A 26,388-nucleotide genomic window follows, 5' to 3' on the forward strand; every position below is an offset into this window, starting at 1 on the left:
ACATCTCTTTCTAATTCATATTCTTAGTACAGCTTATTGCTTGCTACATTTTGGTTTAATAGTGTAGCTTTCAGGGGCCAGTTTCCACCATCAGAATCTTCCGGAACTCTGCAGCAGCAGGTGCCAAACTCACCTGGAATCCAGGAATATCAGCTTCAGGTCGAGGCTGGCCCTGAACATGAACATGTTGCTGTGCAGCTTGATCTCAGTGATGGCGCTGGGCGGCAGTGACTGGCCCACGGCCACCAGCCCCACAATCTGGTAGCATGAGTCGTACAGGGACATGTCCAGCATATACTGCCTGATCTTCAAGTAGCCGCTGCAGTGTATGACCTGGGAAAGCACAGGCAGGGTCAGCTGGTGGCGACCCAGAGTTCAGACTGGTACCCACTGCTCCTGGCTCTGGGTCTGCTTCTTTTCTGGAACAGGTTGGAATATTCCCCCAGCCCAGCCTCTACTGAGCCATGCAGCGAACATGCTGACAGACATCTGATTCACTGCTCAGAAGAAATGAACTATGCTTCTTTCTTAGGAAACAATATCGTCATAAAATATAAGAGTTATCTTATGCAATTGACTATGCTCAAGTAACTCCACAAGTGAAGACTCTCTACTATATAATGGATTTATGCATAATTAACTCATGGCCATTGCAATTAGATGACACAACAATGGCGTTTTGGGGAGCTGACCATTTGTTCCATAATGTTCGCTTCGGTAACTCTAAAGCTCGTCATCTCCCAATGAGACTGAATTTCGCAATTGCTAACTTGACATTTAAATAATTTGACAAGCTATATCACTCCAGTAAATGAAGAGTTCTTTCAGTACCATCAAAAAAGTCCTCATTTTTTTTTTTTTCCCGGCTGTGAGGCATGCGGGATCTTAGTTCCCAGACCAGGGATCGAACCCGTGCCCCCTGAAGTGGGAGTGTGGAGTCCTAACCACTGGACCGCCAGGGAATTCCCTTAAAAAAAAAGTCCTCATTTTGAATGTATGATTATTTGATTTTATTTACTTTATTTATAATTCAAGATTTTATCCACTTGTAATGAACAAAAATCCAGCGTGGCTATATAGAAACACTTCTAATTGTTATAGCCAAGAACCATATAGGAGAAACTGTATAGTGTTCCAAATATCAGATGGAAACATCTGTACAGCCCTAAGCTTCAATATTGAAGCATTTACACAAGTTACAGTCAGTCAAATCTTTGAAAGGATCATGGTCATCAAAACAGCAGTGATGAACAGCTAAAACCTTAAATCCTCTTTTCAAAAACTTTCCTCAGGATTCCTGAATACACTCACAGTCTTTTTAGGGCTGGAACAAATCTTAGAATCCTTGGAGTCTATCCTCCCATTTTACTGATGAGGAAACTGAGGACAAGGTAGGTGATGGGTTTTACTTAAGATCAGACATCTTAACCAACCATCTTGGATGGTTAGTAACTGTCAGAAACATCTCAGGACCCAAGTCTCCAGAAGAATATCTACAGGGTGCAGGGTGGTGCTGGAGGCTTCCACCTCTGAGGTTTAGGGTCTGGGACAGCAAATAAGAAAAGTATCTCCCAATCTATGAAACAGAGTGAGGTAATGGTCAAAAGGAAGAGCTAGCATTGAGGCTCAAAGGAGCGGGGCTGAGGAGAGGCTGAGGGAAGGCGGACCCTGGGATGGGGAGGAGGGGGGAGGGGCATTCCAGAAAGACAGGACAAAGGGCAAAGGCACAGGACTCCCCCCTCTCTCTTCACCCCACCCCTCCTTCCTTTTATACAAACTCTCCCGCAAAAAGGCTCCCATCCGCCTCTAGCTCCAGAGCGGTGGGCTGATGACCCTCTCTCCTCTGAGGCAGGAGGAAGTCGAGGCGTGGCTGCTCCAGCGGAACTGCCCTGCGTGCAGAGTAGAACCTGAAGGTGCCAGGGTCAAATTCTACCCTTAGCCCCATTGATTCCTGGCCTCAGACAACGAAATCCAGGCTGCCTGGAATATCCCTGTAAGATTCCAGCTCTCACACTGGCCCTAAGTAGCGTCCCTAGAAAGTTCTACATTAGGCAGTGGTGCCTTCCTGTCTGCAGACGTTCCTGAACGGGAAGCAAAGCACAAAGCACAGTGAAGACCCACCGACCCACCGCTGCCCCCTTCCCGCCCGCAAGCCCTTGGATCCCGGTACCTTGTATCCGCTGCAGGTCAGGCCGGCGTTTCTTTTCGCCAAGACACACTTCATTCGAAGAAAGAACGACCTCTCGATCTCATACTCTGAAAGCAGGCGTGAGGTTAGACTGGCAAACTGTCCCATGAGGCTTCCCCTGACTTTATCGCAACACTCCCAATAAACCCTCTGGACCAGATCAGGCAGCCAGAGGCCTTGGCCCAGTCGACCCAGAACCCCACCCAGAGAGGCGGTGGCCAGGACTCGGCGCAGCTTCCACGTGCTCCAGAAAGGGGTAGCCTGAAACGTGGCCACAGCAAGACCTTGCTAAAAGCCAACCTGGGGCCAAGGTGAGGATCCATGCGCAGCGACCCAGCCCAGCTCAACCTGCCGTGGTCCCCTGATGGTGGCCACAGAGAGGCCTGGTGCCAGGAGCATCGCCTTGGCCAGCCCTGGGCGGGTGCCGAGCCTGCCGGGAAGCCCAGAAGCATCTGGCGTCCCCCCTCTGACTGACTGAGAGTCAGAAGTGCAGGCCTTTCCCTGGCAGAGGGAGCCGGCCCCAGGGCCGTGCTCGTGCCACTGCACGGCCATGGGCACCGAGCCTGCCCTGCGTCGTGGGATGGGGCACAGGACCCAGCAGACCCACTGGGCCAGATCAAAGCTTTCACCCTCAGTTACAGCCCTGGATGGATGCCCACCCCCCCGCCCCTTTCTCTGGCCCAAAGCCTTTCCTTCATTCCCATCGCAGGCCTCACACACGAATCTCCGACCTCACTACTGCAAACGCAAACGTCCCCCAAGGAAACACCCTCTGCTTTAGTGAGCGGACACCAGCTGTCTGGGCACGGATGGCAGACTGTCCTCGCCCCAGGGTGAGAGCGAGGTCATTCCACTCTAAATAAACAGCTCTTTGGTGGTGGTTAATAAATTAATTTTTAAAGAAAGGTTACCACTAGGAATGGAAGCAAGGTCTTCCGCCCCTCCCTGAGGGCACTGCCTGGTGGAGATAAGGGCATCACCTCAGAGGCCACCCTCCCCTAGTTGGAGGGGCTGCCATACCTACCCACAATTCCTCTGCACAGCTGGGGTCTGGAGGCAGAAGGCTTCCCTCTAACATGGCGGCCTGTCTACCCCATTTCCAGAAGAGCACGCTCAGGTGTAAAAACCATCACCCAGTAATTAACTATCCAGTTCTGGGGAGAGACTGCTTCTCATACAATTACCATAAAACAAGGAGGCCAGTTCAGACACAGGAAACCAACTCTGCAACTGAGGTGAAAACCAGATGCTGTGAACCTCAGAGCCTGAACACTCGGTTGGCTGTGGAAATGAGTCAGTGGGAGACCCCCCGTCTCCCAGACCTTCTCCTCCTGTACTGTTGGCCCACCTTAGACGTGGACCCCGCAGGAAACTGGATGGGTCTCCCGATACTCCCATTTGCTGTCATTTTCTAAACACTTTTTAGAAGGCTATGACATGGAAGAGTAAAATGAAACCGGAGCTACGGGCAGAAAGCCCACTCCCATGCAATTTACACACTGTAACTTTTTAAAACAACAACACATTCAATATCTTGTAAAAGCCTATAGTGGAAAAGAATCTGACAAAGGATATATATAAAACAGAATCACTTTGCTGTACACCTGAAACTAATAGAACATTGTGACTCAACTGTACTTCAATTAAACACACACACACACACACACACACACACACACACACACACACGCGCAACACAATGTTCTGAGGAATTCTCTAAGATTCCAGCTGTCTTTGTCCGACTTTAAACAACCCCACAGTGAAAGCATTAGATTCGGAAGCAATGTGCTCTCCTAGCCCTTATTTTGTTGGAAATTATTTCTTCAGAGTCGTATTCCTGTTCATTTATGCAGCCGGACCATTTCCAAGGACTTAAGCACCACAGGCCATAGCTACAACTAAGCCCTCATCTCATTTCAGAAACCAACATACCAGTCTCCCTCCTTGGTAGACACATGGTGACTATTTCTGGGGCTAGAACATGGGGGCCACAGAGCTGGATCTGCAAGGGGTTTTAAAACTGAGTGTGCTATTCTGTGTTCTCTCCTCCTAGCCTCAGAATGACCCATCCCAGGAGGAAGCAATAAGAATGGAACCCATTTTTTTTTCTGTGCCTGGCTACCCCATTCTCATCACTTTTGACACTCTTCTTTGGCATTTTGTCTCACTAGGGGATTCTGGCCGAACTGGGATACCATAGTCCAAAGCAGACAAGAGACCCTTTGGTCAGCATACTGGTTGGTCTCATTGGGCCATCAGAGGGAGTTACAAGGCCAGGGTCCCTGGAATAAGTTCTTCTGTGTCTTCCTAGCACACACGGCAATTGTAAATTAAGGAGTCACTTGTGTGAAGACATGTTCCACACCCTCACTGAACAGCCAGGCCACAACTGTTCTAACAGGGTGCTTAAAACACTGGGGACCATGTTAATACGTGCTAAATATTGGGACTGTCCGCCAAACGGAGCCAGGTCAGCAAGACGGACATGCCTCATCCGTCTAGACCAAGGCTTCTTAACTGACCCGTGCTGTGGCACAAAACCTACAGATCTCCACCGAGAAAAACGTTTCTGAGAGCATAAAATATATGAGATTACAAAGGGGATCAGCTGTATTGAAAAACATCAAAATATTCAAACAAGTGGTGCTGTGGTTTTAAATGTGCTACTTTATTAACACATTAAATAACAAGATCCTGTAGCAGACTCACAGCTCCTGACATTTCAAAGTAGTGGTGAGCACAACCGATATGTTTAAATGCCCGAAACAACCATAAGGTGAAATGAAAATATCTGTGAATCTCGTTGTAGGCAAAGCCACAGGTACTTGTGATAGTAAGATGGCTTACTGTCTACAATCTACGAGCAAAGGAAGTGCTAGATTTCACCTAGAGGGAATAAAGACGTAATTTTCCCCATGCAGTTACACGACCCCCCCAAGTTGTATCCTCGGACGCTCTGGTTAAGAAGCCCAGGTCTAGACTTGTGTCACTGGCATTCTAAACCAAGAGCACCTTGGGGTGGAAGCCTTGGACCACTTTTCTCTGTCTCCTACTGTGCACCTCTCAGTCTCTGGCACGTGAAAGGGGATCAGTAGTTGCTTTAAAGGACAGAAACATAAAAACAAATCCCCACTTGGTGGACCCTGCATGTTTGCTGGAGAGGCCCGGCTGGGCATCATGGGAAACTCAGCCCTAGGGTCACAGCAAAGAGCATCGTCCAGCATTCATTCTGGTTTCTTTTCGTCTGGAGGAAATACCTTGGAGCAGGTGATGGTGAAGAGGCTGGTGGGCTGCCAGGACAGCTGTCATCTCATCGTGGTCGGAAGGATGGATGTACTCGTAAATGCTGTTGCCCGTGAGCTCCACCTGCCGCGGAAAGGAAGGAAGCGGTCAGGAATCTTCTCTAGGACTTCGGGGAGGTGGAGAGGTGAAGGTGTAAGGTGTATTATAGGTATGCGCCTGCCGGGGAGAGACAGGACCTTGATCTCTGTGCACAGCCCACACCTTACCCTCACACAGAAATGGTTGCCTTTTCTCAGTCAGCGCCAAGCCGTCTCCCAACAAGGCCAGGGGGGCGTCCTGAGCAGGAGTGAAGGATGGAAAGGGTGCACTATGGACCGGGAGACCCTCCTGGCCTGGGGAGCATCCTTCACACGGGAGGCGGCTTAAATCTGACCGGAGCCAGCCCCATCCTTCACCTGCTGCCTGTGGGGACTGGTGGCCAGGAGGCCAGTGGCCACGTCCAGAGCAGGGTCCCTGCGACAGCTCGTGCACACGGAGGCTGAGCACGGGAGCCTCGGGGGCACCCTGTGCTCGAGGAAGACGCGCCCCCAGCAAGGTCCTTTCCTTCGGACCCTGCTGGGCCTTTCACGTGGGCAGAAACCTGTCTGTGGCCTTCCTGGTCCAGGGTGCCTGTGCTAACCCCACGGCTCCCGCCCTTGGGTGCGGCTGGGTGGCTGAGTGACCTCTGGGAGGCTGTGGGTCACTCCAGAGAGCCACATAACCTTGGGGCTGCTCCCCCGACATTCGGACACCACCTACTTCCAGACACACCCCACAGAGAACAGCGCACAGGCCTAGAGGCCATGTCCCTGTTGGACTGGACCCTGCTTTGCGGGCACGGGCGTTTCCAAGAAAGCACCATAGTTACTATCTTTCCACAGAGGCCCCCGGAGACTCAGGTCCTAACCTTGAGAATTTTTGATTGTTCTCCCAAACACAAGTGTCATCATAGGGGATGACAGAGATTCTCAGGACCCGGGCCCCTCACCCATCGGAAGATGGGCGGTGTCATAGAATGTTCCAGAAACTACCACCAACAGTGCAGTCTTCTGAGCAGTGGGGGGGTGGATCCTCTTTCAGAGATCAACAGTGCAGATGAGGATAGTGAGTCAGTGTCAGCGCACCTAGAGTACTGGGGGGAGCAGTGATGGTACTCCTACTGCAGCCAGTGGGAGCCCCGCAGCCCAGTTCAGGAAGATGCTGAGAGCGTGACGAACTGCCTCGGCGTGGCACAGAGCCTTGGGTGGGTCTGCGGACTTTCTCAGCCCCGCCCCCAGGGGACAGGGTGAGATCAGAGAGCAAAGCCAGGCTGGTCCCAATCACCCCCTCGTTTTTTTTTTTTTTTTTATTATATATTTTTTCGCGGTACGCGGGCCTCTCACTGTTGTGGCCTCTCCCGTCGCGGAGCACAGGCTCCCGACGCGCAGGCTCAGCGGCCATGGCTCACGGGTGCAGCCACTCCGCAGCATATGGGATCTTCCCAGACCGGGGCACGAGCCCGCGTCCTCTGCATCGGCAGGCGGACTCCCAACCACTGCGCCACCAGGGAAGCCCCCCCCTCGTTATTTTTAAGTGTGTCTTGTCGCCTGTTATTTTGGCTGCCCTCAATCGGAGCAGAGACTCAATCCTCGGTAAAGGGGCAGCCCTGATGGTGCCACCTCACACAGCAGGGCAGCCCCAGCCAGGCCGTTTAATGGAGAGGTTCTCCCAGGAGCCACCGTTCCAAATCAGCATCAAGGCCATAATCTCTTTACTCGGGACCAGGGGGCCGCAGAGAGGTGAAGTCAGTCCCACTCCGCCCAGCCACTTCTCCCAATGTGTTAAGATGTGTGAGTTGCCTTTTAATTCAGACCAAGTTATGTTTCTGGCCTGCTACGTAATCTTGTCCCTAAAACAGGTTTCCCAGTTCTATTTTCTGTATTATTATTATTATTTTTTTTTTTTTCTTTTTTTTGCGGTATGTGGGCCTCTCACTGTTGTGGCCTCTCCCGTTGCGGAGCACAGGCTCCGGATGCGCAGGCCCAGCGGCCATGGCTCACGGGCCCAGCCGCTCCGCGGCATATGGGATCCTCCCAGACCGGGGCACGAACCCGTGTCCCCTGCATCGGCAGGCGGACTCTCAACCACTGCGCCACCAGGGAGGCCCTATTTTCTGCATTATTCATGGAATGTTTTTCCCGATATTATACAGAGCAACGGAGAGAATCCTCCTACAGAAATGTTCCCTCTCCACCTCCCCAGCCTGGCACTTTGCTAATGACCCAAATGGATATTTGTCTATGTAAAAAGTTACTACAGGATTTCATGAAAAAAAATAAAAATAAAAATGAAATATCCTCCTTTTAAGTCAGTCCTGTTAATCCTTAAAAAGTTTAAATAAATCAGCAACACTCAAGTCAGACATTTGGGACAGGACAATCTCCTTTTTCCTGAGGGCAGCCCTAGAGATGCTGTCCGGTGGAGAGTGATAGAGGCTCATAAATAAGGGAGCTATTGTTTAAATTGATTCACAATTTCAATGGTTTATTTTAAAAACGAAAAACTAAAAAATAGAATTTTTGTGTGTGTTGGCCTATCCTTTCTCCCTTACCCAGGTTTTTAGAGGAAAATGACAATTCTGGTTTGCTCCAAGTTCTCTTTGAGAAAAAAGTAACTGATGTCTTTTTAGAGAAACACCTTCGTACATTTGCAAAAAGACTTGAATCTGGCCTCATAGAGATCCGATTTGCGTTGTAATCCCAATGTAGCTTCATCTGTTTCCAAAGATCCCATTCTCATCACATGCCTTTGGAGAGTGAGAAGAGTGAAAGTCCATGAATTAAGAGGTTTGATTTTCTGAATACTCGGGTTAGTGATAAACCTCTAAGGCTGTCTGCAAGTAAAGTAGTCTTCAAATAACGGAAATGTTTTGAAAGACAAATTTTGGAATGATAAAACAGCATTGACCTTGACTTAAAATTAAGGTTGACATGGTGTTTCCTGTATTGACATATCTATTCGTGCTTTTGAATGTTGAAAGAAATGTGACTACCTCACCAAAAAAAAAAAAAAAAAAAAAAAATTATGGTTGTTGCTATAAAACTCCCCAGGTCTCATACAACAACCTTATTAAAACAGACCTTCAATGTGATATTTTAGTATCTGTAAAACCCAGCTAACTACAAAATGAATTGCTTTCCTACTAAGAGCTTTTTTATGTTTTGCTGAATAGCTTTTCTTCCTGCCAAGAAAACTACATATGATAAATACAGCACTAAATGGATATATTCTGGGTCAGAAGGGGAAACTCACCCAGTACTCTGGAAACACACATTACTCTGCTTTGGGTGTTTTGCTGACTACGGTAAATTAACTATTTTAAAAAAAGATGGTTTGGGTTTCAGGGTTCAAGTTATGTCAACAAACATTAAACGCTGTTCTTTCTCTTTATTTCAAAAGTGAAAGGATTAGGTCTTATGGCCCCAAACAACACCATGGTTATTTTTACAGTTGTGCTTCCGGCCACGCTCTCAAATATTACATTTTCCTTTATGTATCTCATGAACAGCTATTTCATACATATCTATATTATGTGAGAATGTATACTAGTTACCTAGATGTTATATACCATATGCAACTTCAGTAAGGAGATTTAAACCACAAGGATACTTTAAAATGTTTGAAGAAATACACAGCAGGTATGCAGGACTTTTTTCCTTCTTCAAATATAAGTTAATTACGTTAACCAAAAAACCATGAAACTAAATCATTAAATAACCTTGGTGGATAAAAAGTGCTTCCCCAACTCTACATCTTCCAAGTAGATGTGTGTCTATATGGTTTATTTTGTAGTATGAATGTGCACATACACCAAATAGAATTTTCAAGCAGAAGGCTAACTCGTTTCCCAACTTGCACTATGGGCTGAGGAGACAATTAGCATTTTGTGGTTCTCCCTGTCATTTTTTTGGTACCAAAGTCTGACAGCCAGGATTGCTGCATTTACTAATTTAAAAGCAAGAATAAATTAATAAACTCTGCCATATGAAGTAGACTTCTTATTCCAATACATGCTTTTTAAAAAGTTCAATAGGGCGTCCCTGGTGGCGCAGTGGTTGAGAGTCCGCCTGCCGATGCAGGGGACACGGGTTCGTGCCCCGGTCCGGGAGGATCCTACATGCCGCAGACCGGCTGGGCCCGTGAGCCATGGCCGCTGAGCCTGCGCGTCCAGAGCCTGTGCTCTGCAACGGGAGAGGCCACAACAGCAAGAGGCCCGCGTACCGCAAAAAAAAAAAAAAAAAAAAAAAAAAAAAAAAAAAGTTCAATAAAAGGCTCTGAATTGGGATGGGCTTATAACAAATAAAGAATCGTTTTTATATTCTCAAATAGTTCAGAAAGTTATTTAGATAGTGCAGACTAAAAAAAAAAACCCCACCAGTTTGCTATGAATTATCACACAATTATGGCAAACCTAGGAGCTTATGTTCCTTAGGAGCTGCTAACATAGAGCTTAACCCCGAATTAATGTGAAAGATGTCGTTACTTAAGAGATATTGTTATAGAGAATAATTGAAAGTTCTTGGAACACAGAAGGGCGTTACGTAAATATAAGCTATTCATCATCAGGAAACTTGTTTAAAAGGTTACTCTGACTAGTAGGTAAAATTTTATTCACACTTTTATCTCTGGTGATTAAAAAAAATCTTGAAGCCTATTTTAATTAAAGTTTTCATGTTTGATATGTTTGTCTGACTTATACTACTGCTAGTAAAAATAATCAAAACGGTGTAAAAAAATTTTTTAAACAGAAGTTGGGTATTTGACATTCTTTTCAATACCTTATTTTACTATTTAAGAAGACAGAAAAAAATACACATTGTGATTCTGCCTAGATTTCCTTCTGCAGAGTTAATTGGGAAGAGGAGGCAGATTTGAGGGCAAAGTTTGTTGTTGCTTATTTAAACAGTTCACCATGAAACACTCCCCAGACATCAGCGTGAAAGTGTTTTTGTAGCTGGAGACTGATACTGAGATAGTCCCGCCAGGAGATCAGAAAAAAATTAGCCGTCCTACACAGACAGGCAGTTTGACTTATTTTAAATGGACACTTCTCCTGGCAACATACAGACAAAAGGCATCTTTACAATTTTTTTGGAAAATTCAAAATTATGATATACAAAGTTTTACGTCTGCATTAGGACCAAAAGGAAATATAATTTAAATTCCAATTCTGCTTAAATTTCCTTTCTTGGTCATTTGTAGAGACGTGGATGGATCTAGAGACTGTCACACAGAGTGAAGTAAGTCAGAAAGAGAAAAACAAATATCGTATAATAATGCATATATGTGGAACCTAGAAAAATGGTACAGATGAACCGGTTTGCAGGGCAGAAAGTGAGACACAGATGTAGAGAACAAACGTATGGACACCAAGGGGGGAAAGCTGTGGGGTGGTGGTGGGATGAATTGGGAGATTGGGATTGACATGTATACACTAATATGTATAAAATGGGTAACTAATAAGAACCTGCTGTATAAAAAAATAAATTAAATTAAATTCAAAAATCCAAAGAAAAAAATTTCCTTTCGTGGCGTTTATCATGAACAGGAGGTATATTTGTTACCTATCCAATGTTTTGGTCATTCTTAATTATTGTGTTCAAAAACAATCATTTTTATTTCCCACGTGAAAAGAGAAAAATGACAGAGGGCGAAAGAGAGATGTAAAATGCCAGACTGAGCAGCCTGACAGAATGAACTGGAAGGTCCTGATATGTGCACAGTGCCTTATGATGTGCCAGAACATTCCCCATGACTAATTATCCCTAACATGTGCCCACCAAAGTATGCTATTTGAAGTGACTTTTCTGCTATTTGAAGTACAGTTCTAATGAAACTTACAATGCCTGGCTTTTGTGGAGCTCCCTATAGTTTATAAATCACATGGGCCCTTGGTATGTTTCTCACCATGATCCTGAAAGAGTAGTAGAGCAGGCACTATTTTCGTATTTAAGTTATGGTTCAGAGAGGTCAATTGCCTGCCCTATCAGACAATGAAAACCATACAACAAAATGCATTTCCCTTTTTGCTTTGACTGCTAGGGAGCTCAGATCTAAATTTAATATTCAGTAAAGGTGACTCTATCGGTTTTAAAGTATGTTTGACCAGTCATTTTCTTTTTTGACCAGCCATTTTTAAAGTATGTGAAATGTTTTGTCTTGTTTGTGACATTATTATAAGACATCAAAGGTTTTATAAGTTACAATTTAAAAAGTTAGGGAATCTGATCAAGGGCACTCAGCCACAGATCAAGTCAGGAGTAGAAACCAGTCTGGGTCTAACTAAAGGGCCTTAAATAATTCTAAATATTCAGAGAACAATGAGGTGGAAATTCAGAGAATAATAACTTTGGAAAATATAAAAAGAGAAAATGTCATATTTCCAATAGTATTTCCCATTCCACAAGTACACTAATCCCATGAGTCACATAGGTGAAAGAGACAAGCCTTAATAAATCTCATCTGGGAGAACTGGTATCATAAAAGAAGAGAAGAGGAAGAGAACAGAAAACGCCAAACAATTTTAATATGTGATTTGCTTTAGAAGACTTTGCAGAAGAAAACACACAGGTGCAGAAACCCACTTGGACATGGATAAGGATATACATCCATTGGAAAAGAAGGTTGCAAACGAATGGAAAGTTTAAAAAACATCTTGGCAGAAAAAGAAGAGGAATACACCAGATGCAGGTTTCCAAATTGGTAATTTTGTTTTTCAATGAGAAAGCCCAAGCCACTTTAATTGGCATGTTTTATTTTGGCTTAACTACAGGAGGAGGCTGGTGCAGTACAGATTATTCATGTGCCTCCTGGGAGCCCATTTCCTGGATCTAATTAATTCCAGTGTGTCTTCAGTTGTAATGAAAAAAAAAAGCACTCCGATAATTCACAATGTAAAGAAATATTTAGCCCCTATATGTATAAAACAATGTGACTCTTAGAATCATGATCCATGCTTGTTAAATCAGAAATGTGAATGGCAACAACCAGTAGACTCTCCCACCATCCAGAATGGCCACAGCCCAGACAAGCAGCCAAATCCTCTACCAAACCCTTGGCTTGACGGGATAGAGAAAACAGTGCACCTCTCTCCTCCAGGGAATGAACCCCTTTTAGAAAACAGTTTCAGAAAAATCGGTAATATTTAAATGTTCTAAAGAAACCAGGACCTTGCTGTGCAAAACAGTAGTAAACTGAGTTTTATGAGTTTCTATCACAAGCATATAAAATGCTTTACTGAAACGACCACTGAACTGGAAAAACTCAGGAAAAATTACCCTGAATTCCATGTGAACACTCATAAATCTACCCCCCCTTTTCTCTCTCCCCAAAGCACATTCTGCATAAAATCCATGTTCTACATCAGCTTGCCTCTCTTTCATAGCAACTCACAATACCACGTGCAGACCATCAAGCGTGGACTGAAAAATCTCCCTTTGTGAAGCTCTTAGCGGCAGAGAACTTTGCTGTATAAGCAGAGTCCAGGCTATTGGACAAGGCTGACTGTTGCAAAGACATTACGAGGCATTAGCCCCAAAGGAAAAAGAAAGTAGAAAAGTGAAACATAACACGGAGAAGAAAAGCCCCGCGGGCCGGCCGAAAAAGACGATTTTGTAATTTTGGATTATGGTTCAGGCACAAAAGTAGACACTAGGACAGACTCATTTTCAAGTTGGGTAAGGCTGTCAAGATCCGCCAACGCTTAACTTATTATTTTGGTTGTACGTAAAATTAGTCAATACCCACCTGGGACAAGCCTAAATGCACAGAAGCTGTTTCCGAAATATACATGATTTTGCCGTCAGATGCTACCACAAAAACAAATCCATCCAAAGTCTGTAAAAGAAAAAGCATCAGGGTAAGAGATAATAGACAGTAGAGTTAAATCTGATCATTGTACTGGCACTGGATGGAGAAATGTATAAAGTATTAAATCAACGTATGCAGAAACGGCGCCCCGGGGCCATGAGAAGGACTATAGGTTTAGTTCCCCAGCCAGGCTCTCAGATGCTTTTAAAGGACTTTAAAAACAGTCTTACATCTACATCACAAAAATCATGCAAAGCATTTGAGAATTCCTATCATGCTCAGTTTAAACGTAATAGCTTTATTGTTGGGGTTATTTTAGCACTTAGCACAAATCCGGAGTTCTATGGTACTTAGGGGAAAATCTACCGCTGTATAGACCATTTCATGTCATAATTGGCAGCTGTTTATACCACTAGAACATATGCTTTATTTGCCACAATTTTCTAGTTATCCCTAAGTACCATTTGAATAATAAATTCCGAACACTACCACTCCCCAGAAAATAAAATACCTGGTTATTTTTAACAGACTATGTCTACAAAATCAATTATTTAGAATCTGCAAGAGATCAAACAACCTTTGCAAAATTCAAGGAGAAAAAGTATCAATTTCTGAAAAATTAAAGCTACCTACATGATATTCTGATTTTGCCTAACTTGGCTAGCCCTCAACAAAATAAAGTAAAATTATAAGAGGTAATTAAGTCAAATAAAGGGTAATGATTATATTTATGTGTGGCAAGGATAAAAAGACTAAATTATTTTTGAAAAAAGGGAACTGCATTTCATTTACTCATTCATATTTTAGATCCAGAACCAAAGAAAAGCAATAAAGTTGGTGAAAGACCCATACAACCCACAACATTGCCCCCATAAAAATATTCCAAATTAATTTCTGGCCACAAATTCTATTTTTACAGCATGTAATTGAAACCAGATTACCTTTGGTTTTTCTAAATCCACCCCCTCTTTGGAGGTGAAACCTGAAAGATATCCTTACATTCTGCTATCTCAAATACAGTTTTGCTGCAAAAACTTCTTTGCCAACTAAGCTATCATTAGCTTTCCCTGTGCTGAGGGTGAAATCAACATTTTGATTATAAGCCCGATTTTCATGTTTCTAACTCAGCTACAAAGTATTTCCCCAACTAAACTCCTTTTCAAAGATATAAACTATTCAGCAATTTCTGAAGTTATCCACGTTTTGGCACATTTTGCATTCTTGCTTAACTCCAAAATCATTAAAGAGATACATTTAATGAAATAGTATCGGACAGCCAGCCATATGAGTAAAAGAGAAAAAGTTATCAAAATTAAATTCTGAAGGTTGCCAGCGGCAGCTTAAAAAATAATACTCTTAATGGAAAATGTTGGTTATGCTTTCATAGCTGCAAACGACCTAATGCGCTTGCGAGTATATTAACTGCAAAGCCGCCCGTCCACAGACACACTCCAGAATTAAATAAATGTACAGTGGAGAAACTTGGGGGCGTTGACTTTGCTGCCAGGTTTTCAGTGGAGCTCCCTGGCACTTAGTTGTCTCTGATATTAGTGTCACTTATAATATGTAGGAGCATCAAACACTTAAAATACCGCGCACGGAGCTGGACCCGAGCTTGCGGGCAGAGCAAAGGGCGCGCGGGAAGGGCTCCAAGAGCACCATTTCCCGGCCGGCTCCCACACCACTAGCTTTTTTTTTTTTTTTTTTTTTTTTTTTTTTGTGGTACGCGGGCTTCTCACTGCTGTGGCCTCTCCTGTTGCGGAGCACAGGCTCCGGATGCGCAGGCTCAGCGGCCATGGCGCACGGGCCCAGCCGCTCCGCGGCATGTGGGATCCTTCCAAACCGGGGCACGAACCCATGTCCCCTGCATCGGCAGGCGGACTCTCAACCACTGCGCCACCAGGGAAGCCCAACCACTAGCTTTATGTTGTAAAAGCCTAGGGTTTCAAATACATCCCGGGATCTTCTCTTCCCCAGCGCATGCATTTAAAAAAATAAATCACACTAGGGCATTTGGGGCAAAAGAGTTTTGAAAAGATCTGCTTTTTCGAAGCGCGGAGCCGACTCGCTGACCCAAGACACAGAGTTCCGTAGCCAACTTTTTTTCCCCCCTTATAAAGAAAACACAAAATAGAAGGAGGAAATGCAAAATAGCTCTCAGTAGGCATTTTTCGGTGGCAGAGACAAATGACGGGAGGGGGAATGAATCGGGTCGTTGATGAGGCTCTGTAAAGGGCATTTGAAAGATTCCGAGACACGAGGCGTTTCTGTGCCCACCTAGCGCCAGCCGCGGATTTGGAAGTGGCCGGTCGTGCGCACGGTTACCCCACCCGAGCCCCAGACACCGCGAAGGAAATCCGAGGTCAGGGGCGGTTTAGTAACCGCGGACTGAATGGCTCCGGGCTGGGGCGCTAAGCGGCTGACACAAACCAAGCAAGGACTTCCTCCGTGAGCCAGGTGACCCCGGAGGTCGCACCATGTCGTGAGCTGGACCGCTCAAGAGCTGGACCACTTGAGTTGAACAAGGCTCCACCACTTGCTGTGGAACCTCAGGCATGTTGCTTAACCTTTCTGTGCCTCAACTTCCTGCTCTGAAAAAACTGCAGTTAAAAATAGAACGCACTCTAGGTGGCTGGTGAAGAGAGATGATATAGTAAGATTCAGAAAGGCTTCTGGCCGGTAGCAAACTCTCAGTAAATGCCAACTGCTAATACTCAATTATTATTATTATTATTATTTTGCGTTACGCGGGCCTCTCACTGTTGTGGCCTCTCCCGTTGCGGAGCACAGGCTCCGGACATGCAGGCTCAGCGGCCATGGCTCACGGGCCCAGCCGCTCTGCGGCATGCGGGATCCTCCCGGACCGGGGCACGAACCCGTGTCCGCTGCATCGGCAGGCGGACTCTCAACCACTGCGCCACCAGGGAGGGCCGTAATACTCAATTATTGATGCCGTCTCTCCTCTATTGCAATCTCTCCAGACACACACAACTGTCAGACGCTTTAGGCTGCCTCCCTCTGGCTCAGAGCAGCCGGATCACTCCTTCTCTGGCTCTGGCGCCTGGCACAGCGTTTGGCACAGAGCAAGAGCTCCATAAAAGTTTGCCGAAGGAAGTAAGGTTGGAGAGGACTTAACCACACCCAGGGGCGCCCTTCGGCCTAGGTCTCGTGGGCTAGAGAGTCCTGGGGTTGGGGCGGGGGAGAGGGTGCCAGGTGTGGGGTTGATGGGGGGCTGGCCTGAGGCTGCCCCGGTTGAGCGGAATCCACACGCAGTCCCGGCCCTCCGAGGGGAGCTGGGGGGAATTGGCCCGAAGTCCGATCGCTGCCTCGGGAGACCTCTGCAGTCTGGGGGCGGCCTGTGGATCCGCCCGGGGCTCCTTGACGAGGGACCCCTGGAGACTGGGGCGGTGGGGTCGGAAGGGAGCCCCTACCCGGGCGGGCCGGCCGTTGGTGGCAGGGGCGCTTTTCACCCCGCGGCGGCCGTACTACCTGCAGCAGGTGCGATCCCAGCTCCTTGGCGACGCTGTCCAGGGGCCCCGCGCGGCTCGGCTGTCCCCACGCGTCTCCTAAACCTGGACGGGGAATAAAGCAAACCGGTAAACAGCAGCGCGCAGCCAGAGGCCTCGGCACCCGGCGCCCCGCCGGCCGTCGCCCCTTTGCCTTCGATTAAAAAGGAAAAGGCCAGAGGAGAAATTCCCGCCGAGGCCTTGGTGTCCAAGCCGGCCAGGCCCACAGCTCCCGTGGGTCGCCCGCGTGCTCACGGCTCTGAAATTGCTGTTTTATTGGAAATGCCACAAAGTAATCTAATCTGCTTTGAAATCGGCCATCCTCGTAGCCAAACGGGGATATCGATTTGACCAGTAAATATTCCCCCAAGGGTCCTTCCTCTCTCCCTTCCCTGCGCCGCCGGCAGCCATGCACTTTCCCAAAGACAGAGAGGCCCGAACGTAAAGCCCTCGCCGTCCTGGAGGCAGCTTTTCGGCATTAAAACGACAAAACAAACAAACAAATAAACCAAAAAACCCAAAACTTTTTCAACCCCCTGTCATCTCTCCCCTCCCCCGCCCAGGACTCTCCAGCCCTCACAGGGGCCCCAGGAGCGCCCACCCTCTTCCAATCCAAGAGCTACAGCCTGGGAAGGGGTTACCTGGGGGCTTCCAGAAGGCGAACTCCTAAGTCGCCAGCGGCGGGCGGGGTACGGGCCGAAGGCGGGGAGAGCCGTGGGTATACTAGACGGTAAGTGGGAGGTGTTTGTTGGCACATAACTGGGGTCTCCCAGCCCCTCCGCTTCTTAACTGTCCCTCCAAGGCCTCCGTTGCTCCCCACCACCTCCCCGAAGGCCACCAGTGTTGCAGAAGGCGCACCAGGGCCAAGACAGCCCAGCTCGAGAGAACATCTCTCTCCTGCGCCCCCCGGCTCAGCTGCTGTGACCCCGGAGATCCCAGGCTTTGCCTGCACGCCCGGGAGGAAGCAGGAAAGCCGGGTGAGATTGCGGCGCTAAGCGCCAGCTGGGAGAACCCCAGCCGCTCCCAGGCGTCCTGCTGGCGGCCTGGCCCGAAACCCTCCAGCGAGCGCCGCGGCCCGGGCGCGAGGCCGCAAAGACCCGGGACCGCTGTGCTAGCAACGCCCCCCCCCCATCCCCCGCGAAGAACGGCTCTAGGCCCCTCGCGCGCCTCCCCCAGGGCTGCGACCCTGCGGGTGAGCTGTGGGTCGCGCGGGCGCGTCCGTCTCCCCTCCCGCCAGAATTGCAGGTCTGACCGGCCCCCTGCCCGCTGCTCCGGGAGTGTGCGACCAGGGGCCAGAGCGAATCCGAGGCCCATTCCCAAGACCGAAAAGCCCCTCCAAGCAGGCGGCGGCGAGTGGGTTTCCGGAGAGGGTCGCGCAGGCACCCTGGGTCTCCCCACTGTCCTTGGGGCGCCCGGGGCATCGCGGCTTCTGGAACCCTCGATCCTAGCAGGCGGAAAATGCACCTCCAGGCCCAGGGCCCCCGCAGAGACTTTGGAGACCCTTCTTTCGGCAACTTCTATTACACAACTAAGAAAGGGATGGCCTGTAATTCTCCTGGGCTCTAGAATTAGAGGTTTATCCTGGTCTCCCTGTGGCTAATCTCCACATATTCCAATCTCCCAAATATGATCGCAGCCCCGCACCCCCCAGATTCCAGCACGTGAACGGAGGTGTCTCTTTAACCCCAGGAAATCACTGCCCACCCCACTCTCACTCCCAAGGATGACCACAGTGACCATATTATAGGGCCACTGGCTCTCACGGTAGGTCCTTCCTCCCAGCACCCAAGAGGCCGGCCTGCTGGTGGTGGCGTTGACTCCATTTAACCAGAAATGGAAAGACTCCAAATGTAGAAGCCTCTGGGCCCTGAATGAAGAAAAAACATAACAAGGGCCCAGGAATTCTGGTGTCCGAAAATGGGCAAAGTCGCCCCTGTAACTGTCCTTTACCTGCTCCTGGGCCCGTCCCCTGGTTTGGGCCAAGCCACCTTTGCCCGGCTCTCTGTGGACAGTGAGCTCCGCCTCCAGCCTTGGCTCCTGACAGGGCCTGGGGCTGAGTGACCTGGGGATATCTGCACCTTCTTCGGGAATGACCCCCAAACCAAACTCCCCTGCCTGGGTCTCCCAAAAGCCTTGTCGAAAGCTCTGGCCTCACATGCAAAAAGTGCATTGGCTGCACAGGACAATTTTTCCGTATAATTCAAAGCCTGTTCTCTTCCATCATTATAATTTTTCGTATCGTTTCTTTTTTTTTCTATTTTTTTTTATTAGTTTCTGCTTTATAACAAAGTGAATCAGTCATACATATACATCTGTTCCCACATCCCCTCCCTCATGCATCTCCCTCCCTCCCACCCTCCCCATCCCTCCCCTCCAGGCGGTCACAAACGGGAATAAAGACACAGACCTACTTGAGAATGGACTTGAGGATATGGGGAGGGGGAAGGGTAAGCTGTGACAAAGCGAAAGAGAGGCATGGACATATATACACTACCAAACGTAAGGTAGATAGATAGTGGGAAGCAGCCGCAGAGCACAGGGAGATCAGCTCGTATCGTTTCTTGATGCCTCCGCTTCGCCAGCGGGGATTTGGACCTGGCACGAGGTGGGGCAGACGGTGGGGAGGCTCTCCTTAAGCAGCCCTACCCCCCTGCCAACTCACAGGGTGATAGTGCTGTCAATTCTTCCATTAGAAACCTCTATGGGCGAGACTTTTCCCCTGGGCCCATAAAAATCTACTTTGGGCTGGATGCAGAGACTAAATAAGGTAAGGTTTGTAACAAAAACGTCATCTTGTTACTGTAAAGCCATACATGCTCCTGAAAAAGTGAGGCACTAGCCCTGTGGCCCTTATCTAGACCTAACAAAGGGCTTTATTTGTTAGAAAAATGAGGGCAGGAGTGTAAGAAAAGACCGCGCTAAGCTCCTCCAAGGTTATCAGCCATGGGTGGTCTGTTTTGCCTGATTCTGGGAAATCCACACCCCACCCCATCCCAATGATTGCAGGGGAGCAAGGCAGGGGAGGTTCCAAACCTGGCCTGTAGTTTCCGGCCAGGGTTTGGGGTCCTGCTTGCCCTACATGTGTCAATAGGGGAATCAGATGGGCACTCCCTGCTACTGGGAATCCAGATGGCCAGGTCACTGGGGAGGGGGGTCAGCCACTAGGTCGGAGGGAAAGGGAGCCAAGTGTCCCCTTTTCCCCTCTGCCTCCAAGGGTTTGTGGGTACTTGCACTTGGACCCACACTCAGCGAGCGGGCTGTTTGGTTTAAACCCTGTCAGGCCCTGCCCACCACAGAAGCTACCTAAATACGGTCCCTCCTCTCTGGGTGCTCAGTCAGTCAGTCAACAAACAGCTCTTGGGGTGCCTGCTGTACCAGGTCCTCAGCCAGGTGCAGGTCACAGACCATAAACATCAAATCACACAAACGATGTGATCTCCCAGTAAAGGCGACATTGTGCAGGGGTTCCCTCACTGTGAGATAGAGTCACCCTCTCAGATGAGGGGGACACACTGAGTTGAGACCTGAAGGAGGCAGTTAGGTTTGCTCCTTCCTCTGGACCCGTGAGCAGGACTCACTGTGGCCAGTGACCAATGGGTCCTGCCCCAGAGAAGGGTCTAGACTTGGATAAAAACTTCCAGGATGGACGGCGGTTCTCACACTTCCCTGAGGGCAACCTTGGGTATCTAAAATGGTGGCAATTCAGTTCTCTTCCGGCCTTGGAATGGTTCGCGGTCACTGGGTCCCTGAAAAGCCCGGCCCTTGCACCCTTTTAGAAACCCACAGCAGCACAGCGGCCCAGAGGGGGTGTGAAGGGGGTGGTAGGTAGAGACGCCCCGACAGGGTTTGGCTCTGGGTGGGGGAAGGGAGGGGATTCCGGCCCGGCCTGCCTGGCCACGGGCCAGTGTTGTACATGCACAGACCACGGACGACGCAAGCGCCCGGAGACCCGGTCGCCTGATGCTTAGACCTTGCAGGATGGGAGGGTGCCTCGGCCGAGCCCGCGCTCAGGAGCGCGCGTGGCCAGCGCCGCGCTGGCCAGGCTTCCAGTCCGCGCCCCGGAGCTCCCCGAGCCGGTCTTGGGCGCTGGCCTCCGGGTGCTGAATCTGCGGCGCCCGCGCTCCACGACCTCCCTCCCACCTCCAGGGCCCCCCGCAGCTCTGGAGTTCCCGTCGCCACTGCCGAGCTTCCCGCCCCGCCTCTGTGAACTTTCCCTCCCGGACCCGGCGCACAGCCTGGCAGGCTTCCAAGTAGAGACGGGGAGAGGGTTGTAAAAACCCACTTTATTCTAAAAAATAAGTCTACTTAAAAAAAAAAAAACTACATTATTTCGGGCTGCGGCAGGGAAAGGCCTCGGATCTGTGACTCCATGTCACAGATGGAGTCATGGAGTCATGTCACAGATGGGCGAGTTTCTCCTCAGCAAACCCTCTAAATCAAAGCGTTTCCATTCCCGACAACAATTTCTAGGACCGCCCCAGCCCCCGCACCTTCCCTTGGCACTCAGGGGTGTGTGTGTGTGTGTGTGTGTGCGCGTGCACTGAGTGGGAAGGACTCTGCCTGAATGTAAACCCAGACAAATGCAGCCACTGGAATAATTCAGGCCTCCGACCCCATTTACTGTGCGTGTGACACGTCCACTTCTTCAGAGTAAACAGTTGTGGTGAGTGTTGCAGTCCCTGCCTCTCTCTCGCCCACACCTGTCTGGGATCTTGGTGGGAAGCGGGAAGAGGGGCTCTGTTCTCTTCCCACGATCGGCCTCAGCTTCCAGCTCCACTCCTGAGCTGGGACCTGAAGCCAGTCCCTCCTCGAGCCCTTTCAGTACAAGTGCCCGGAGGGGAGGCCACCCTCAGCCCCAGAGCTGGGCACAGGAACCCCAGCTCCTAGGAAGAGGCCTAACCCTGGTGATTGGCCGGGGAGCTCCCGCAGCCCTGACTTGTACCTCCTGGGGCCCAGCGTGGATCACCAGATGGGGGAACTTGCCCTGCATCCTGCCCAGCGTGGTCACCACGCAGCTATGGCCAGAGAGCAGCAGGCTTCTCCCACCCCGGGTGCTTCTGTGTTTCCACAGTGCCCCGTCTCCAGAAGTGAAGGCCACGCTGCAAAGAGGGCAGGGAGTCCCTGGGCCCCAGCGTTTCCCTGAGCCCTGTGAGTAGCAGGCCTTCCCAACCACATTAACTCACTAAGCTTTCAATTCCTAGTCCACTGCCAGAGCCAGCCTTGCTCTCCTGCCCTCTTCCCTGCCCTCCTACCTTCCACTTCTCAGTTCGCAGTTAAAGGGGAGAAAACGGTGGGAACCCAGAAAACAGCTCATCTTCCAACTCCAGGCAGTGAGTCCCGGAGGTCCACCGAGTGGGGCGCGCCACCGTTAAGGTCGCATCTGGCCCGAGGAAGGCAGTGAGCTCACAGGAAGGACTGACTGGAGTAAGAACACGGTAGATTTCCACCTGCGCCCGCCTGCTTCTTCATACCCGATCCCGGGAACCCTGCGCAGCGATGGAGTTGCTAATGGGCCCATTTTACAGACAAGGAGACAGAGGCCCAGCAGGGCAGCTTGACAGAGCTGAGCCTTGAATCGGCTGTCTGGCTTGCCAGCACCCCCAAGCTTGCGGACTGGCCTCTTTGCGGAGTGTCCACCTGGCTCCAGTCGCCTCTCTGCTCCTGCCCTGGGGCTTCTCCGAGCTCCTCTTTCTCTCCTCCTGCCTGGGGGTCTCGGGATGAAAGGAGCCGAGGCCAGCAGCCTCTCCTGCGCACAGAAACACAGGCGACGCAGTGGCCTTCCCGCCTGCCCTGCCCTCGCGGGGGACCTTGGGAAAGGCCCGCCCCTCTCAGGCCTCAATTTCCTCAAATACTGAGGGTTAGTCTGGCGATTCCTGTGGTTCCTTCGGACTGTGCTCTTCATTTTCTAACTCCCAAAGTCCTAACTTGGCTTCTAGATGCTTCTTCACCCAGGGATCCGGCTTGGCTATCACCCAGCGAGGCCGCGCTGGGCACATCGGGTCCGCTCGGTATCTTTCCGTTCGCTGCCGAGAGCCGGAGCAGGTCCAGGAGTTCCCGCCGCGGCGCAGGACCGGGCTGGCCGCTAAAGCCTCCCTGACGCCCGCGTCCGGACCCTCGCAGCTCCGCCAGGCCCCGTCCGCCTCCCGCACCGCCTCCCCGGCGCAGCCTCCCGAGAACAGGTTAAATCAGTTTCGGGTGCTGCTTCCGCGCTCCCACCCTTCGTCCTTCAGAGCCCCGGGAGGGGCCAACGAGTCATTTTGCGTAATTGAGGTCTTTCTAAACGCTTCTTTTCCTCTGCCCCAGGCACCCAGCTCCTCTAGTCTCCAGTCGCAGACTGACTGGAGGGGGAAGATCTGCGGGCCCCAGGCCTCCGTGCGCAGGGAGGCGTCCGGAGGCTGCTGGCCCACCGTGCAGGCGAGCGCCCCTGCTCCCAGCTTCAGCGCTGCAGGAGCCGCTGCGGTCTAGATCACCGCCTGCTCCCCATTTTGGAGGAATCGGGACCCCTTAGGTTCAGGACTATTTCCAAAACTCTAGGGCCACATAACTCTCCCCGACCCCTCCTGGAGTTCCAGTCTCGATGGTCACCCCCAGGAGACGCCCAGGCCGCCCCTCAACTAGAGCACTAGGAACAAAGCACAGGGGCCTGGTGCTCAGGGGCCAGACCACAGCCAGCGCTCCCCTGCAACCTGCTCAGGGCCAAGCAGTTCGGGGTCCCAAGGCCTGAAGCCTCGCTTCGCAGCGCTGGAACCTACAGACCCAGTTTAATGTTTGCAGGAGCATATACACACCACTTCCCAGTTTTTAGCCGCTTTCCTGGAAAGCCCCAAACAACAAGTGGCTAGCAATTAGCCCCTTTCTCCAGGCCTCAATTTCTGGCTTACTTGAAATCATTTAGTCTTCTGATCATGTCTTTGTAATTTGTATTTCCAGTGGGGTGGGAGTGGGACAGGAGAGAAGGCTTATGTCCTGTCTGGGCTCCACACCTGCTTTGCAGCATGGGGATTAAGAAACGGTTCACCCGAGCAAACCAGTTACCATTCTTCCTCCCAGGGTTGGAAGGAGACTCGGCTCTTATAAAACCCAATTCTCCTTTAATTTTCACTGAAAACTTCAGCAGGGGAGGAATCATCTCTACGTCGCTGGAGGGCCGACAAATAGCGTCCACTGGGCCGCGGCTCCCAGCAGGACGGGCGGGAGCGGAGAGGGGGGCCCCTCGGTTGATCGGGGTTGGAAAGGAAAAGAACTTTCCCTTCTAAGAGCTCTGGGCTGTGGCAGCCAGGTCACAGGTTCCTGCTCCAGGGAGGAAAGTGCCCGCCTGGCCGCACAGCGCAGCTGGAAGGCTCTGGCGAGGACAGGCCACCGCTCTGGCCCCCTCGGCTCCCTGTCCAGTGGCGCTCAGCTCCCCAGCCAGCACGCTGCAGAGCTGGAGGTCACGCTGGGGGCCAGGCCCTAGGAGCTCCACCCGGGAGGTGGTGTAAAGGGCAGTTTATGACCCAGAGGCGATTACAAATAACAGGCTTAGGGGCGCCCACCATAAAGAGGTCGAGTTTACTGACTTTAGGTCGATTGCGTCGCCTGGAACTGCCTTAATGGAGGCGCCCTGCGCTGGAGAGACACCTGTCGCGGCTCTGCAGCGACCCTCCCCGTGCCCTGTGGCTAAAGTTGTCTCCCTAGTCGTGCACCGGCTTCTGATGCTCCAGAGGCTGCCACAGCTCTAGTGGCTCCTCGGCCTCAGGCTGGGGGGCACCCATCGGGTGCTGGAGCAGAACGTCTCAGACAAGCGCCCTAATCCCTTCTGCCAGGCCGCAGCCAACATGGCTGGGGACAGAGACGTTGGAAGGTGGTCGGTTCAGAACCACCGGGACACCAAAAGGGACGCCGTGGTGATCAGGCCTCCTCCAGCCCTGCAGCTCAGAGGTGCCCGCCCGGCAGCTACTGTCACCGACAGGCCGTGTGCTGGCAGGGAATGCCCACCCGGTGCGCCACCACTTCTGACCACTGAGAGCCTGCTGGGCCCGTGGGTCCTGGCGACCCTTGCCCACCATGGCACCTGCCCCTCCGGGCTTATAATCCAATCTAGAAAAGAAGACTATGCTCAGGCCCGCCTGCCATTTCCGAATTAACCGCCTCCCTTTCTCTCCTGCCCCATCTCGGCTCACCTGTTTGAGGTGAGTCTCTCCCACCCGGACCTCCAGAGCCCCAGCCCCAAGAACGGCGAGCAGAGAAGAGACCACCTGAGAGGCCCGAGTCTGAGGCCCAAGTCCCTGCAAGTGCTCTGCTGGGAGCTGGGGCCTGCAGGGCCTGGGCCTCCCGGTGTACTCCACTCTCTCCCAGGGAACAGCAAGCACCCTTCACCTCCGGCCCGGGTGCACTGTGCTTTTCCCCCACGGAAAGAAAGTAGGAAGGAAAAAATAAAAGGGGGAGTTAAAGAAATGAAAGGAAGGAAGGAAGAAGAAAGACCAGATTGGACTAGTACGCTCATGGAACGATCCCTGGTTCGCCCCCCGCTACCCCCCAGCCCTGGGCCCGAAGATGGCCTGTGTCTCTGGCACCAGGACCCTGGCCCCTCTCTCCAGGAGGAGCCGAAGTTCCCGGAGCGACCTCCCCAGGATGTTTTGGCACCGGCCGGAAGGCTCAGGCAGCCCCTCCGGGCCAGCTCTGGCTCCCCGCTTGGGCCCCCTAGCGCTCCCGGCCGCCCACCTGCGGCCTCACCTTCGGGAAAGACAGCGCGCATCTTCAGGTAGCTCGTGGTGAGTCGGATGATGGACGCCTTGTCCAGCTGCGAGGTGATGGCCGACGGCAGCGGCAGCAGCTTGGCCAGCTCATAAAACTCGCCATTTTCCTTCTCCCTCCTGGTCTTGGCCGCATTCTTGGACTTCTCCTTCATCGCGCCTCGGCTCCGGGCATATTAGACCCGGCCGTGCTCCAGGCCCGCGGAGCTCCGCTCTGGCTGCAGCGGCGGCGATGGGGAAGGGGGCCCCGCAGACCAGGTGAGCGTGGGGCGCCGGCCGCGGGCAGGTGCGTGGGGCCGACCAGGGGCACCAAGACGCCTGTTTGCAGCCGTGGGCCGGGAGCTCGGCGCAAACCGGGGGCGCCGCCCCGCGCGCAGCCTCCTCCGGGCCGGACTGTCCCGCGGCGACCCGAGCCCTGGCTTCCCGCTCGCTTCGGCTCGCTCTTCCTTTCTCCCTCTTCTCTCCCCTGCCTCGGCTTTCCTTAGGGGTGGAGAGTGGCCGGCGAGGAGGCGGCGGTGCTGTTTAGTCCTTGACCGGGTGTTCGTACCCGCTGCCGCGAGGCCCCTCCGGGCTGGAGGACGGCACGGGCGGCTGCGGCTGCGGAGCCATGGAGCGGGAGGGGAGCGGACGCGGCTGGGGCCCGGCCCGGGTGAGCTCTCCTGCCCTCCCTGGCGGTTCCCTGGGCCTGGAGATGCGGCGCCCGGAGCCCGCGATCTGTCGCGAGGCGCACAAGCTCAGCGGTCCACGTGCAACCGAGCCGCGTTTGTTTATGGCGGACCCGCCTTCGGGCGGAGCACTCGGCCGCCGTGGCCCGGGGGGGAGGGGGACAGGA

General features: G+C 51.3%; 1 protein-coding gene across 2 annotated transcripts in view; it reads right to left on the reverse strand.

Moving 5' to 3' along the window:
• SIM2 (SIM bHLH transcription factor 2) overlaps nt 1-26,381 on the reverse strand; it is a 47,619-nt gene extending 21,238 nt beyond the window's left edge. For both annotated transcript variants that reach the window (XM_060099732.1, XM_060099731.1), the window contains exons 1-6: nt 25,537-26,381; nt 16,808-16,890; nt 13,256-13,345; nt 5,446-5,554; nt 2,171-2,256; nt 134-333 (exon numbers count right to left, since the gene is read on the reverse strand). In XM_060099732.1, the coding sequence (XP_059955715.1) occupies nt 134-333; nt 2,171-2,256; nt 5,446-5,554; nt 13,256-13,345; nt 16,808-16,890; nt 25,537-25,711 (743 nt within the window). In that variant the 5' untranslated portion in view covers nt 25,712-26,381. The remainder of the gene's footprint in view (nt 1-133; nt 334-2,170; nt 2,257-5,445; nt 5,555-13,255; nt 13,346-16,807; nt 16,891-25,536) is intronic.
• Between the last annotated feature and the right edge of the window lie 7 nt (nt 26,382-26,388).

The sequence above is a fragment of the Mesoplodon densirostris genome, chromosome 5 (genome assembly GCF_025265405.1).
Source record: "Mesoplodon densirostris isolate mMesDen1 chromosome 5, mMesDen1 primary haplotype, whole genome shotgun sequence".
NCBI classification, from domain to species: domain Eukaryota; kingdom Metazoa; phylum Chordata; class Mammalia; order Artiodactyla; family Ziphiidae; genus Mesoplodon; species Mesoplodon densirostris.